This window comes from Lissotriton helveticus, chromosome 6 (genome assembly GCF_964261635.1).
Source record: "Lissotriton helveticus chromosome 6, aLisHel1.1, whole genome shotgun sequence".
In the NCBI taxonomy this organism is placed as follows: Eukaryota; Metazoa; Chordata; class Amphibia; order Caudata; family Salamandridae; genus Lissotriton; species Lissotriton helveticus.
In genome coordinates, this window is record NC_136067.1 from 535,372,488 (window position 1) to 535,389,953 (window position 17,466).

Sequence of the window (17,466 nt, forward strand, 5' to 3'; positions counted from 1 at the left end):
GGCTCTGCTAACCTGTAGCTTTCAGGGAGTCCTCGCCTTAATCCTTGTGAAGCCAAGCAAATTCATTAAAGCTGTTGTACCCGATTGTGCAGCAGGTGTAGTCCTCCAGAGTGCAGTCCTTTGGGTTCAGATCAGGGCTCAAGCAGGGCAGTCCTTCTTCTTCTTGTTCCAAGCACCACATATGAGTTCCTTGTCAACTTTTCCATATTTATTCAGTGCTCCTGGGCATTTAGCAGGGGGCACCCCTGACCAATGGGAGGCAGGCTGCCACCCTCAGATATGACCCCTTCCTCCAAACTGTGGAATACTCTTGCCCCAGAAAGCTCTATTCTCTCAAAAACCAACATGAAAAAAGTATTTCCTGAAGAGTTATGTGGCTAAGACAACCCACTGGTTTAGCTAAGATTCCCTAACACTTCCATTCCAGCCCCTTCACTGATCTAATTACAGGGGTTCCAGTGTGGCTGAGTGTGCAGGATGTGGGGATGAGCCTGTGCTGTCCTAACGTTTCCTTCCCTCTTGAAGACCAGTTTGGCTACTCCACCCCCATCCTGCCTTCTGCAGTTTCAGTTCTCCTCCCTCAGGAACTTCTTTATCTTTCCAGCAGGCCTCTTTCGGCCACTTCACACCTCATTAAGGCAGCTTGGCTCAGCCTGGCAGCAGCTGGTCAAACAGGAGAGGGCAGCTACAAGGCTGGATTTCGGTCTAACAAAAAAGAAGTTCTAAAATGTATTTTCTGTAATAGTTATAACAAATCTAACAATGGCAAGTTGTTGGATGTATCATAACTATTTTTTAAGTCCTTGAATTATATTGTTAGCTTTTTTCTAACAATAGTTATACTTTAATATTTTAATCTCCTGTCTATCAGCAGTTAAATGTTATTAAAGTAGTCTATAGAGTACAATGCATTACAATGGGGAAAACTACATTTTCAGTTTTTCCCTCAACAAGGCATATAAATAATCTTTTGTAATATCCCGGTTTATAGTTACAAGGCACCCTACCCCTGGGACACCCAAGGTAAACTCTAGGGGTGACATATATCAAAATAAGGCAATGTACTACTTTGGAAGTAACTTTAATCCCAAAGTCATTCATTTGTACATAATTAATATTTAAAAGCAGCATACAAGGTAGGGCTGGCTTTTAAAATGACAGCAGTTACCACCGTAGTGCACACTTAAGCGAATTAAGTCTACTGGACCTCTAAACCTACATGCCCTTCCATATACTAGGGACTTACATGTAGGTTGGCACTACCAATTGTAAATATTGTAAATATACCTAATTACCATGTGCTTTTAAAAGAGCACATGCCCTAGGTCTTGTTAGCAGGGCCAGGGCACAATCAGAGCCAGAAAACCAGCATCTAGTGGACAAAGTGGGGGGACACTGCAAACAGGTCCTGGTTTCTTGCAGCCATCAGCCAGGCTTGTTCCCTTGCCCAATAAGGAATTGCAATAGCACCCCCAAGAAAGTGCCCACCGACAAAGTAAACTATCGGGAATGTCACTTAAAGATAAATAAAATGGAGGAAGGCCTATGGATACAATATAAAAAGTGGAATAAATTAGAGCTAAAACATGGTCTACCACTGCTGCTCACTTGAGGTAGAAAGATGAAGATACATAGCAAGCAAAAACAATAGTATCACTTAAAATTTGCAAGATGTGTCTTCTCTGAGTATAGCTGAGGATCAATGTGATGGGCCTCCACAATGCTGGTGTGTTACTCAACACAACAGCCTAAATGTAGCACAAACTGCCACTTCAAAGGCTGAAGGCATGTACATCCATCTTGTTTGAGTCTACATAGGGAAGCCCTCAGACCAAGTACAGTTTTCCATAGAAATCTCAACATCAGGAGACTAAAATTTCAAATTCTACCAAACAAGAGCTCCACATTTCAGTTAAGTGAATATATTGGGGTGTGGCGGGCAAGATGGCTGCCTAGACGTGTTTCCCCAGATCTCCCACCAACCTGCTTTTAATCCTTCATAAACCTGCACCATCTGCAGTTATTGCTATGGCATAGGGATGCAAGTTTTCCCCGGTTGGCCCCCACCTGCCAAGAAAGCCGTGTCCCAGGCATATTGGCAGCGGAGAGCAATGTTGGACGTAGTTGACAGCTTAGGCCCATCATCCCGTGGACAGAGCTGCGGTGCGGCGGGACCGCTAAAAGGCTTGGAGCCTGCCACCGAGGGGGTGTAATTGTGTAGTAAGCTGTCACTTTAATTCATGTCATGCTGTTATTGGAATGTATCTACTGGTGCTTTGTTATCTGAGAATGTCCTGTAGGCATTCTTGGGTTAATGTCTGTTAGAGCCAGTTGATTGCTATTCTGAGTTTTGGTTTTCCAAGATGACGTGCTTATTTTTGCTAAAGATTCTTATTCACATGACGAGATTTTGCATAAAGTTTTAGGACTTTTTCAAGAACATGGAGTTGTTCTTAAACTAGAAAAATGTAAATTTTGTTGTACAGAAGTGGAATATTTAGGGCATATTCTCACCCAAGATGGAATCAAGCCAAGACCAGGACTATTAGAGGCCATTTCTAATGCTGCTACTCCCACAGATAAGACAGGTGTGAAATCTCTCTTGGGTCTCTGTGAATACTATTCGAGATTCATACCACATTATGCCACCATCGTTCGCCCCATCAGCAATTTGTTAAAGAAGGGAATTAAATTTGAATGGTGTGAGGAATGTGTTTCTGCCTTTAAGAGGGTCAAAGACAGTCTGAGTGCAAGTTCTATCTTGAAGCCTTTTGATCCTAGTTTACCGTGTTGTTTGACGGTTGATGCCAGTCAGGTGGGTTTGGGTGCCACCTTGACCCAGGTAGAGAATGGTGTTGAAAGAACAATTGGATTTGCTTCCAGAGTTTTACGTGCTCCTGAACTGCAATATTCGGTCATAGAAAAGGAACTTTTAGCGTGTGCATGGGCCTTTGATAAGTTTCGTTCTTATGTGTGGGGTAAGCGATTTTTATTGCAAACGGATCACAAGCCTCTTATAAACATCTTGAGTGGGACTATAACCAAATGTTCTACCCCCAGGATTATGCGCATGGTGAGCAGGTTGTTACAATATCATTTTGATGTTAAGCATATCCCCGGTGGCAAGAACGGAAGGGCAGATTTCTTTTCACGGTTTCCTGGCCCAAACTCACTTGATGACGATGTTTCTTTTGCTGATCTTATTGAGGAGGATTGTGAGGACTGTCTTGTTGCCAGTGTTGATATCCCTGAACTTAAATGTTGTTCTGAGGAGGAGTGGATGCAAGCTTTTGCTAATGACTCTGTTCTTCAAGAAGTTTGCAATTTTATTAGGTCTGGGTGGCCAAGAGAGAAAGTTCTTTCACTTTCTCTTCAACCTTTTTCTAAGGTTGAAGACGAGTTGTCTGTGGAAGATGATATTCTTTTACGCAATGACAAATTAATTCCACCACAAGTGTTTAGAAAAGGTATTATAATCAGGGCTCATGAGGGACATTTAGGGTGTTCATTTACTAAACGTCGCATTCGTGATATCTTTTAATGGCCAGGTATGGATACTGAGGTCGATGAGTTTGTTTTGGATTGCAGTATCTGCAAATCTTCAGACAAATCTTTCAAAATTTGTGTGCCTCTACTTATTCCGGTGGAATGTCCAGATCATCCTTGGCAAAAGGTAGGAGTTGATGTGATGGCACCCTATATGACTCTCAGTGGTGGTGCTAGGTTTATTTTGGTGATGATTGATTATGCGTCAAAATGGCCAGAATTCAAGTTAGTCAAGGATGTTGACTCGAAAGTTGTCATTGATTTCTTGAGTGATGTTTGGAGCAGAGAAGGTTTTCCGGAAATTCTTGTTTCTGATAATGGAAAACAATTTGTTTCTAAAGAATTGGAAGATTTTTTGTCTACTTCTGGGGTCAAACATAGTAAGAGTTCCTTATATTATCCTCAAGGAAATGGTCTTGTGGAGAGGATGAATAGGGTGGTTGGTGATTGCGTGAGATGGGCAAAAGATAGGAATTGTGATGTTGTCAAATCTCTTAGGAGCATGTTTTGGTTTTACAGAACCACTCCTCGTTCCTTCACAAAGGTTTCCCCTTTTGAACTAATGAGGGGAAGGAAACCGAACACTTCTTTTCGTCCAGGTTGGATGTCAAAGTGGGTTAAAAATGAATCTGATGTGGAAAAGTTGATGTCTTTTGCAAAAGAAAGTGCAACTATTACTCAGGAAAAACAAAAATCAACCTTTGACATTAAGAAAGAGTCAAAATTGTGCACTTTAAATGTTGGGGATTGTGTCAGAATTAAGAAATCCACTCATGTTAATAAGGGGGAGTGTAAATTTGGTCCTCCTGTCAAGGTTATCAAGATAAGTGGGAATGCTGTTAAAGTTGAAGGAGGGTTTTGGTGGAACTTGAGTAAAGTTGCTAAAGTAAATTGTTCTGGCCAGGAGCAACCTGGTAAGAGTAATTATCAGTCTACTTCTAATATTGTTCTTAGGAAGAGTTCTCGTTCTATTGTTAGACCTTTTAGATATAGAGAATAAATAATGGATGTTGTGGATGTTTGGGGGTGGGTCCCTTGTTTGATTTGTGTTATGAACTTTTAGTTTTTTTAAAAATGTTGTATTTATTTCTTTTCACAAGTTTTATTTCTTTTTTTTGATTATTGAGAAAGGAAGGTAATGTAGTAAGCTGTCACTTTAATTCATGTCATGCTGTTATTGGAATGTATCTACTGGTGCTGTTATCTGAGAATGTCCTGTGGGCATTCTTGGGTTAATGTCTGTTAGAGCCAGTTGATTGCTATACTGGCTCTCTTTCCATGTAACTAAATAAATCTACTCAAGACATTAATAATTTGTATCCTGCAAATTACTACATTTTCGTTTCCACTGCCCCAGTACGGATGCCCTGGTGCTAGTAGAGAACCCGGAGGGGATGGTACCTGGCATCTTCTGGCTGCTGGGGGCAATGTGTAGCCATACCTCGGGTGATTGCTGGAGGCCATTGCGGGTGCCTGTGAAACAAAGAGCCGTTCACCCACAATGCCGAAAGGACCATAACACCTACTGCACCGAGGGCTCGTAAGGATGAGGCACAGACCTTTGGATGGAGGCCAGACCAGGCCAGGTCCATCATCAAGGCTCATGGTGGTGTTAGGGGCTGTCAGGGCTTTGAGGTTGGTCCAGGAGGCGAGGTGAATCATGGCTGGTGTGCGCCTTCTAAGCCTGGCACTGGGTGGCTGTGTGGGCAAACTAATTGTGTGTGGCCTGCTGCCCAAAGCCCTGGATGGTTACTTGGGCTCCTGGGTGCCAGTGAAAGGGAACAAATGCAGTAGGAGCCACACATGAATAGCTGGAGGAGAGGCCCTGTTGACGGATCACTGACATAATATCGAGGGACATAATATCGAGTAGCAAAAATATCGTTGACAAAATATCGACAGACAGAATATCGAGTTTGTATCTACAAACAGGTAAGTACAAAAATATCGAGTAAAAAATATCGTTTACAAAAATATAGTTTATACAAATATCGACTTTATTAAAAACAGTGGTAAATTAAATTAATATTAAAAATGATTTACTAAAATATACTTAAAAATACTCAAATTAACTTATAATAATGAAATAATTAATGAAAGTTATCAAAAAAAAATTTACAATCATATTTGTTAAAATATATATATAGTAACATAATATAATTAAATAATATCCAATATTATTACCGTAAGATAGCGGAAGTGTAAAAATGACTATTCCCACTCCAGAGAGTGCAACAGTAGGGAAAGCGTTGGATAGCGTAGGGATCAAAATTATTATTCCCACTCCAGTGGGTGCAACAGTAGGGAAAGCGTTGGATAGCGTGGGGGTAAAAATTACTATTCCCACTCCAGTGAGTGCAACAGTAGGGAAAGCGTTGGATAGCGTAGGGGTATAAATTACTATTCCCACTCCAGTGAGTGCAACAGTAGGGAAAGCATTGGATAGCGTAGAGGTCAAAATTACTATTCCCACTCCAGTGGGTGCAACAGTGGGGAAAGCGTTGGCTAGCGTAAGGGTAAAAATTACTATTCTCACTCCAGTGAGTGCAACAGTAGGGAAAGCGTTGGATAGCGTAGAGGTAAAAATTACTATTCCAACTCCAAAGAGTGCAACAGTAGGGAAAGCGCTGGATAGCGTAGGGGTAAAAATTACTATTCCCACTCCAAATAGTGCAACAGTAGGGAAAGCGTTGGATAGCGTAGGGGTTAAAATTACTATTCCCACTCCAGTGGGTGCAAGAGTAGGGAAAGCATTGGATAGCGTAGAGGTAAAAATTACTATTCCCACTCCAGTGGGTGCAACAGTGAGGAAAGCGTTGGATAGCGTAGGGGTAAAAATTACTATTCCCACTCCAGTGAGTGCAACAGTAGGGAAAGCGTTGGATAGCGTAGAGGTAAAAATTACTATTCCCACTCCAGTGGGTGCAACAGTGGGGAAAGCGTTGGATAGCGTAGGGGTGAAAATTACTATTCCCACTCCTGTGAGTGCAACAGTAGGGAAAGCGTTGGATAGCGTAGAGGTAAAAGTTACTATTGCCACTCCAAAGAGTGCAATAGTAGGGAAAACGTTGGATAGCGTAGGGGTTAAAATTAGTATTCCCACTCCAAAGAGTGCAACAGTAGAGAAAGCATTGGATAGCATAGGGGTTAAAATTACTATTCCCACTCCATAGAGTGCAACAGTAGGGAAAGCGTTGGATAGCATAGTGGTAAAAATTACTATTCCCACTCCAGAGAGTGCAACAGTAGGGAAAGTAAATACTTCATATATAATTTAAAAAAATATAAATTAATATCTATAAAAAATTAATTAATAGTAATTACCAATGTAATATAATATGATAATTAATCAATTAAAATTACAATTTAAAATTAATTATTACAATGAATTACCTATTAATACAAATTATTTACAAATTAACAATTAATAATTTAACATTAAAAAATTCATTAACAATTAATTCAAATTAAATACAATTAAATAAATTGATTTAGTTAATTAATTATAAATAAATTACTTCCCACCCTATTCCCATATAAACCCACAACCCGCTACAGAAAATAAATTAGTAAAATTAACATAATTAGCAATTAATCAATTAAATACAATTATTTGGCAATTTAAATTTATTTAATTACCCATAAAAATTAATTAACAATTAATTCTAAATAAATACCAATAAATATTTTTACATATTTAATTAATTATAAATAAATTACTTCCCACCCAATTCCCCTATAAACCCACAACCCGCTACAGAAAATAAATTAGTAAAATTAACATATTTAGCAATTAATCAATTAATTAAAATTAATTGCCTATTAAAATTTAATTAATGACCAAATATAAATTAATTAACAATGAATAAAAAATGAATACCAATAAATTAATTTACATATTTAATTAATTATAATTAAATTACTTCCCACCCTATTCCCCTATACACCCACAACCCGCTACAGAAAATAAATTAGTAAAATTAACATAATTAGCTATTACTCAATTAATTCAAATTAATTGCCAATTAAAATTTAATTAATTACCAAATATAAATTCATTAACAATTAATTAAAAATTAATACCAATAAATACATTTACATATTTAATTAATTATAATTAAATTACTTCCCACCCTATTCCCCTATAAACCCACAACCCGCTACAGAATTAAATTACGCAAAAATTAAAAAAACAAAATTCTTTAATTAGAATAAATTATAACATAAATACACACTTTTCACACATATAATAACATAAAAAATACTATACAAAATTTGATATTATTAATAATTCGATAATTTTAATAACCTATATTATTTACTTCGATATTTTAACTTTCTATATTTTTAACATTCGATATTACATTACTTACCTTAAAAACGATATTTTTGATGTCTATATTCTGTCCATTCGATATTTTGTCCATTCTATATTTTAAACTCGATATTATGTCCATTCGATATTTTGTAGTCGATATTTTGACTGTTTACCCCTGCTGACTAGGGCTGTCTGAGTGGGGCACAGCCTGGCAGATGGGCAGTTGATGCTGGATGCTGTGGAGGGCATCAGAGACACAATCGAGGCCTGCCCACATGGCAGAACAGGCAGGTGCTGAGACTGAGATTAAGTAGCCTTGGAGCGGCTAAGGGCCCCGTGGTGGAGCCTCGGGTGCTGCCTGGCATAGACTGACAGTGTCTAACAGTGAGCCCTCAAATGCGGTCTAGTTGTTCAATTTGAAAACCCCTGACACAGAGACAATCTAGAGGTGAGAACTGCACTCTGTACACGCCACTCTCCTACATTATTCAGGGGATTCCGGCCCCACAAGTGGTCCCTCAGCCTCTGTTGAGGGCATGACGCTGTAAGCTCACCATGGCCTAGGATAAAGTAGCCAAAACGGTTGAGGCCCCAAAAATTTACAACTACGCACAACCACTGCAGTCTGATGGAGTGAGCGGGGGCTCGACACTGCAGGCCCCATCAGAGCATGGAGCTCCCATGATGGCAGAGATACTGGCCAAAATCAAATGATCTAGAGAACTTGCTCTTGGCAAGATAGACACGGTTGCGCTGGAAATGGCATTGCTCCATGCTGAAGCTCGCAAAATTTCCGACAGGCTTACGGACATTGAAAAGGGTGTACAGACCCTGCAATCTGAAGTAGCTACCCTACAATAAACGATGTTTGAGCCCAGACACAGTCCCTACGCCTGGAAGCGCAAGTGGGGGATGCTGAAGGGCGCCCCAAGAGGAATATTATCCGCTTTGTGGGGTTTCCTGAGAGAGTGGAGGATCAATCTACAGAGCTCTTCTTGGAAGATTGGTTTGTGAACACTCTACAGCCCAAAAGTCTCACAAACTATTTCACAATGGAGCGGGTGCACGAAGTACTGCCCCCCCACCCCGGCTGGGAGTGCCGCCCCTACTCAATCATAGCATGACTGTTTAACTGCAGGGACCGGGATGCGATCTTACAGCATGCTAGGGCACATGGCTCACCCAAGTTCAATGGTCAAACCATCATGATTTTTACGGATTATAATCGCAAGGTACAACACCTATTGAATGATTTTTGGACCACACAAAAAAATGGCTGAGAGACTGCAACATGCGGTATAGCCTTAGGTTTCCAGCTAAACTTAGAGTCCAACACAATGGGAAGGCATATTTCTTCACAAGCCCTGCGGAGGCCAATGACTGACTGGATACCTTGGGGGGTAAACCTTGGCAGAATACTCAGGATTATGCTAGGAAATTGACTGGAACACCGGAGTGAGGGCCCTGGGTGCAATAGCACTCCTTAGACTCTCTGTTGGATTCTGTTGTCCACCGCACCCTTAGAATTCTTGTCTGTCCAGATGGTACGCTGGCGGACTTTAACTGTATTGTGTATACTTGTGATTCCTTCCCACTCCACAGGCATGCCATGGAATACAGGAGAGGGGCCTCCAACAGAGATTAGGGGGGATGTTGTAGTGTATATGGGGCTGAGAAACTATTCTCATTAGTCAACGCTTTATGTGCTATATTGCTATTTATGCCTATTCACTCTACTGTTGCTGCGTTAAATGGTGCAGGGATGCAGTGAATGGCATCATATGAGGGGGTATGTATTGGTGGGGCAACTGAAACATTCATACCTTTGAATTTCTGATCCATTTAGTACTTCGAATTAGCTGTCGGCGGGGAGCTCCCCACAAGCCATGGTCCTGCTGAGAGCGCTGAGCAACTCAGCCTCTCCGGTGAGGTGGGATGACGGGCCCTTTTCAAAATGCGCACACACTTGAGGAGGCTGTTGCCTCTTCGGGGGTATGGGGTGGCAGGCCCTATGTGTTGGCCATGTTGGGTGAGGCCTTCCAGTTTGGACTCACTGCCTGAGGGAGGGGGGTGTTGGACAAGGTTTTGGCTTTGAATTTGTTCAATGGGGAAAGTTTGGCTCAGACTCTGTGATTGTACTGAAATCTGTGAGACAGGTCGGGGGGAGGGGAGAGAGATGGGGTGGCAGAGAATTATATCTGAAACATCACAAGACTGGGTCACTTTGTTAAGAGGCAGAGAGTGCACTCTAACTTGTGGCAATGTGGGGTTTCATACCTTCCTGCAGGATACCTATACCTGGGGTGCCTGTTTGCCCTCCCTGCAGTGTAGATGGCGGGGGCAAGTCTTTGCATCTACGTCCTCTAGATATGCTAGGGAACTATGATATGGCTGGCCTAAGAATGAGTTGCTAGGCACCTTGGCAGTCTTGACAAGTCTGCGAGCTCAAATTATAGGAAAAGGCTACATAGGGACGGGGACAAGACAAGCAGGTTGCTCGCCATGCTTAATTCTGGCAAGAATAGAAGCATGCCAATAGTGAGGCTCCGCAAACAGCAGGGAAGACTGGTATCCTCACAACAGGATATTATGTAGGTATTAACAGAACACCTTCAAGAGGTGTGCACAGCTCCGGGAATCATGTGTTCTCAAGCAGCAGTGTCATACCTTGCTACGATACAAATGCCAACTTTACCTGATGAGGAAAAGGACAATCTGGATGCTCCAATCACTAAAGATAAGACAATGGTGGCAATGAAAGAGTTGAAGAGGGCTAAGGCCCCAGGCGGTGAGGGCTTACTGTAATAATGTGGGATTCACACAGGATTGTGTTCAATAAGTAATATTTATTCAGCCCCATCCAACAGTCAGCTAACAACTGACAATCCTGGAATTACCAGTTATAGGAACCTTTATTTTTTCCACCTAATCAGTGGTTCCCCTGGTTCCATCAGAAAGAAAGGAGGTGCAGTTACATTCTGCATTTTACTGCCCTAGTTCCACTCAACACCTTTACCCTTATTCCACTTTTAAACCTTTAACAACAAAGTTCCACCTCCCTTCCCTCAAAAAGGTGTGCCCATCACCGTCGACAGGCTTCAAGTTCTTCAATGTAGAACTAAAAAAAATTGAGTCTGGTTTTCCTTTCCGGCACCTCTCGGTACTTCTTCAAGTTTGAGTCACTTACTCCATCCACCAAGCTCCTCCGACTTTTCTCTTCCTCACGTTTTCACTCGTTTTCCGTACAACAGGTCCTTCTGTCCTCCTTTACCATTGAAGTAGATACCCTTATAATGTCATGCTCCAAACTGCTGCTTCACCCGTTGCAATCCTCTTGAAATAACAGAAAAACGAAAAAAAACGATCGAAAAAAATCCAAGATGGCCGCCACTAATCCATCACAAACATTCAGTCGTGTTTCCAAAGTGGATTGGGCTTTCTTTTCTTCTTTTTCCGAAACCAAGTCAAAATGGCCGCCACAACATTAAATGCTTCTTTCTTTGGCTATTCAAGCTTGTTTTCTTTTTTTCCCGACCTAAAATGGCCGCCAAGAAACATTTGCATCACTTTCTATGGCCAATCTCGCTTGTTTTTTTTATTCTTGAAACTCGCCCATTCAAAGATGTCCGCCACCTTTTCTACAAACAAATAGGCTTTTTTCTAAGGGAAATCACCCTCAAAAATCGACGTCAGTTACAAGCTCCGATTTTTTCTATTTTCTTCCAAAAATCATTGTAAAAGACTACCTTTGCCGATTTTCGTCGCGTTTTCGACTTTTTTCACGTCCCTCGCCGCGTTTCCTTCGCTGGGCCACAGCTGTACCTTGAAGATGCTGATCAATCTCCCCTCATCGACACAGCAGTCACGTGAGTCTTTCTCTTCGCATTTAGCTATTCACCTGTTGTTGGGGCTATCTTGCACGAGTAGATCCCATCCACAAACGTCGCCAGTGTAATAATGTGGGATTCACACAGGATTGTGTTCAATAAGTAATATTTATTCAGCCCCATCCAACAGTCAGCTAACAACTGACAATCCTGGAATTACCAGTGATAGGAACCTTGGTGTCATGTGGTTCCAAACACTAGGTTCCAACATGGAATCAGAATACCCAGGAAGACAGGTCATCACACTTACCAGCTTAGTTTTATCACACTAGCCATGGGGACCTAGCTGAGCAACTGTTGGAAGTCTACGAAGAGGCTTAAGAGAGGAGGTTGTTTCCAGAGTCTGTGAGGGAGGCAATAATACTTATGTTGCCCAAGCTTGATAGGGAAGGATCAGCGGTGTCCTCCTACCACCCTTTATCTATGCTCAGTGTCGACCTGAAAAGTCTCAGTAAGGTTTTGGCCACAAGATTGTTGGCTTACTAGCTTCATTGTATAGCCGAGGCCCAGTGTGGGTTCCTCCCGAATAGAAACACTTTGTGGAGCCTGCGACGGCTGTCACTGGTATTACACTCTCCCACATTGCAAGATGACCAGTATGACCTTGAGTTGCTGGACATTGAACAAGCTTTGGGTTCCTATGATCTGAATTTTTGTGGAAGGTGTCATGGAAAAGAAGACATCGGGGGAACCATATAAAATGGGTGCATTTGCTGTAGAGAGGTCCCTCAGCCTGGGTGCAAGTGGTTAGGACAGTATCACAGAGTTTTGCGTTGAGTTGGGGGACCCTGCAGAGTCTGCCGCCTATCACCGCTGCTTTTTATGGTAGCTATGGAGCCACTGGTCTGCCACCTTAGGACGATGCTACAGGGGTCGGGTATCTAGATCGGACAGTGCCACTCATGTAGTTTTCCTCTACGCAGACGATGGATTGGTATACCTACGGAGTCCTAGGTACTCTATTCCAATCATGCTGGCGATTCTGGGGAAATTTGGTGAACACACTGGGTTGCACTTCAGCCTCACCAAGTCCAAGCTCTTCCCTCTGGGTCTATTGGCAGGACAGAATGAGCAGGACCTGCCATCTCTTGCTCTCCCTTGGGAACTGAAGATGGCCAGGTATCTGAGGATCCGAATTACAGACGGGGCTCAGGACTTTGAGGAGGCGAACATGGGTAGGGTAATGGATGGCTTGAAGCACACCATAAAATACTAGAACACCCTTCAACTGTCTTTGATGGGTAAGATCACCCGGGTAAAGAAGGTAATGCGTCCCAGGTACTTATACCTCTTCCAGGGAACTCTGTTTGACATGCATAGGTGGATCTTCAAAGATCTGGACAAACTGATCGTGGGTTACTGTGGGACACTGGAAGGGAAAGAGTCAGCCTGACGGCATTGAAGTTCACATGGCGGGGGTGGAATGGAAGTTCCCTGCTTAGAGTATTACTATATGGCCGCGCAGTTCCAACACGCTGTCCACTGTTTTGACGAACGCGATAATTGGGAAAGTAGGCTGCTGCGGGGCACGTGCGGCTAGTATTCAGTGCGTGCAATTCTGATGATGGGTTCGAGGGCACCGGCTCGCTTGCCCTGTGTGGTCCGAATCCTTTGCGGGGAATGGGAGCGGGTGCTTAAGACAGTGCTGATGCGGGCTCGGTGTGCACTGGATATGAGTATCTGGGCACTGCGCCCATTTATAAATGTTGAATGGGTCCATGTCCCTTTGAAAATGGCGCGAAGGCAGCTGTGAGTTGCTGAGGAATTTATACAACAAGTGTATTACTCTGGTAGACGCCATGGCGGTGTTTCAGCTTGGGACAGGGCAATTCTGACAATTTGCTAACATAGGTTTGGCTGATGTTCCCCGAGTCGTCATGGACTTCCCAGACACCGGAAGCCCTGCTGGTTATGGCTCGGGGCACGAACTTAGTCTCACACATATACAGGGCGTTGAGGGAGGATTCTCCCACAGCCACAATATCAGTGCAGAGTAGATGGGAGGTACACATTGAGACAACCCCTATGGTGAGTGCCTTGGAGACAATCCACGAGGTGGTAAAGACCACTTCCACCAATGCCTGGTTGAGGTTTATTTTGCTCCCAGTAGGATGCAGGCCATGAACCCTGACCGGTTGATGGACTGCCCCAGGTGTGGGTGACAAGCTGCTGATTTTTTGCACATAATATGGAGATTAACTAATATAGATAGATTCTAGCAGTCCTCGATACTCAAGCTCAACACAGGCATGGGGTGGGAGATCCCCAGGGAGATGAGCCAGTGCCTGCTGGGACATATTCAGTTTTGTAAGAAAACAAATTAGGCAGGAAATCCCTTATCCTGGGGCCGCTATTGGTAAAGCGCAGGATTGTGATAGGGTGGTTATCTCCTATGCAACCGAAAATTGAAGATTGGTTAAAAGGCATGGCTGAATGGATAAACGCTGAGGGGTGTTACATGAAACAGATACGTAGGGATGAAAAGCTGTGGGATGATATTAGGCTTGGGCAGCAATGCCTGCAGAAATTACTGTTGACAGAAAATAAATTACCTCCCTATATTTGAGAGGCAGTGAAATATTGATAACGACGATATGGGGTACATTCGGGGGAAAAGACTGACTTTATTTCCCTCAAGCCTCTTCATGAATGTAGAATATTGGTCCAATGTAACTGACACTAATGTAATGTTATATCAGTTTATATATGCAATGATCAGTGGGAATGTGGGGAGAGATGATATATCATGTATTGCGTACTAGAAAGTTGTGACACAGTTATTAGCCTCATTTTGTTACTATTGTTACTGTACGTTTTTGAAAAGCTAATAAAAATTATATTAAAAAAAGTTGGAGAGAAGTGACTATATTGACAGTGTATGCCTTTATCAATTGTACTACAGTATTACCAACACAAATATAAGGACCAGCCAGCTCACAAACATCATTCTGCTCAAGTCATGTGACAGTCCACAAGGTGAGGTCTCTCCCTGCTACAGTTCTCTGTATACAGACACTTTCTGACAAGTAAGACAGACAAACAGTGACTGCTAAGTTCCATCCAATGTAAAAGAAGGACTGCACATCTGTGCCCTAACTCGTTAAAAACCACAATAGGTCATTTATGATTGATTGAAGACAAGATGGGCCAGTGAGTTAAACTTTCACTGCTGACATCTCCTGCGACACACACGCCATGGTTTTGAATTCCAGCAAGAACATTTCTACCTTTTGTTCTTCTGGGGGTCAGTCAATTCAATACCATAAACTGGGACATGATACATATATTTCTTAACAAGTTTTGTGCTCATGACGAGCTCAGCTCGTCATGAGGCACGGTCGCGCTGTGCTCATGACGAGCTGAGCTCGTCATGACCATTGCGCCGCACCCATGCGGGGATAATTCCGCTGCTGTGCTGGGAGTTCCATTGGAACGGGCATGGTTGTGACAAGTTCAGCTCGTCATGAGTACATGGCCACCTTGCTGCATGACGAGCAGAGCTCGTCATGAGCACTGCGGCACTGCACGCGCTCCCGCAGCACAGCGGGGGAATTAGCCCCGCGGGGAAGGGGTTAAAAAGTGCACTAGTGCTGTTTGAAAGGTTATATTAAAACAAGTAATTGTTTTTACTGTATGGCTGCTAGATTCTGTAGCATTAGTATAGGAGTGAGAGGGCTGGAAAACAGTCCATTTATCAGCAGTACAGCAACAAGAGACCGTTGAATGATTGCACAATATACCTCCCTTTTGCTCACTGCATCCTACTCACTAGAGCCTTAATGCCACTTCTACATATCGGGTTGTTGTAAATATGTAGTGCTAGAACTTATTTCTGGAATCCTGGCAAATAAGAGAATAACTGATTATCTGCATAAAAAATTGCATTATGTGAATGGCAATAACATTTTAGAATGCAGGCCGTTCCATGACTCTATAAGGTTTACATTAATTTCTTTTAAGGTTCGGGAGGATATGCTGACAATCTTGCAGGCGCCGTCTCTACCACTGGGCATGGAGAGTCAATCATGAAAGTTACGCTTGCCAGACGTATTATCCTAGATATGGAGCACGGTAAGCCACCATTGATACTGCTATATAAAGTATGTTACAAAGGCATTTATTAAATATCTCCTTCAAGAAACAACTGGTATTCAGCTTTGCCAAAGACTTGAGCCATGCCTCCTGTTTCTGGACATTAGAAAGCCATAGACCACAAAGTAACAATTTCACGAACATGCTGGACAAAACAACCATGTTACAAATGCATGGGAGCAATAATGGTAATTCAAATTAGCTTCTGGTTGATATATATGGTTAGAGGGTTGTCCTGACTTCTCAGATATCGAGAGTGAAGCTCCCGTTTTTGCCTTTTGTCTCCTTCTGTAGAGCACATTTGCCTTCATTGTGTTATTTTTTTATTGAGATCTGTATCTCATTTGGCAGAAGATGTGTGGTGTAACAACATCCTGTCGTATCTTCGAGGCTACAGTTATATGATGTCTCTTTCTGTGATATCATCAATGAGTTAGCATGCATATGGTATTGCTCCCATTACCCCTATGGTTTTGGTTATCGACAACAATGAGATAACACATTATTAAAAATATCTAAATAGAAAAGTGTTGGGATACGATGTTTTCTTTATTATTACAAAGCTAATAACTATAGTCATCCGTGAATAAATTATCCCATACAATTCAGAAGATGCCTAATTTAGAATTCATAAGACATTTTCCATGACTCATCGGACTTTTAGCACTTTAAATATCCCTTTCGCCATCAGTCTTTTTTTATTGAAAGGATTGCTTCTAGTGTTCCTTCTGGTGTCTTTAGTAGTTGTATCACTATATTGCATATGGTGGCTATACTAACAGGTTAAGACAACTGCTAAATGTAGACCTCGCTCTATATTGTACTGCGGTGTATAACAATTAGAACCACGTCTGAGAACTGGCTGCTATGGGATATTCTCTCAAAAGTGAGCCTAAAAAGAAATCAGCCACGGGTAAGATTATTGTTCAGGAATTCGACCAAAAGCCATAATGCCAGCAATTTCCGGTCCAATATCCAAGCAAACTTTACTCATATCTTGCATGGGTGTCACACTGCTTTAGGCTGCGCTCTGTGGATGAGTTAATCTTCTATAAATACTTAAACCCCTAAAAGTGATTTTAATGCCTTAGAGTGATCATTACCCTGACGTAGCTTGCATACACAAAAGAATAATCTTTTGACTGTACCTTAAAGCAATGTATTATAATGGGGTAAAGATGTGTTAGACCAGTTGCACTCACTTTCGGGGATAGGGATTGACTGCCTATATGGTGGCGGTCCCGCACTACTAATTACAATGCATCGACCACCATGGCGTCCGCAAAATGCAGTTTTAACATTGCGGCGGGTGCTGATGGCTGCAGCACCTTATGCAATGATAAAAGGGCACATTTTGTTTTTCCCTGCACTACGTGACAGGCACAGAGAGTTGCCTGCCACTTGGTGCAGGGAAACGTAGGGGGCACCATAGGTGCCCCCAAACCCAAAACAAAGTGCCCATGCACAAGGGGACCCACAATGGTGCCTCAAAGTCAATCTCCGCCATCCTTTGAATGGCGGAGGAACCACCATTCAAAGGCGTGCAGATTGCAGCATCCTAATCTGGCGGGCGGTGCCTGCTAGGCACCTCCACAAGTTTATGGATGCTGGCTGGGTCTGACA

General features: G+C 42.4%; 1 protein-coding gene across 1 annotated transcript in view; it reads left to right on the top strand.

Annotated features, from left to right (window-relative positions):
• LOC144761432 (isoaspartyl peptidase/L-asparaginase-like) overlaps positions 1 to 17,466 on the top strand; it is a 1,220,143-nt gene that overhangs the window by 984,961 nt on the left and 217,716 nt on the right. Inside the window, exon 6 of the mRNA XM_078646809.1 lies at positions 15,712 to 15,822. Within this exon, the coding sequence (XP_078502935.1) occupies positions 15,712 to 15,822 (111 nt within the window). The remainder of the gene's footprint in view (positions 1 to 15,711; positions 15,823 to 17,466) is intronic.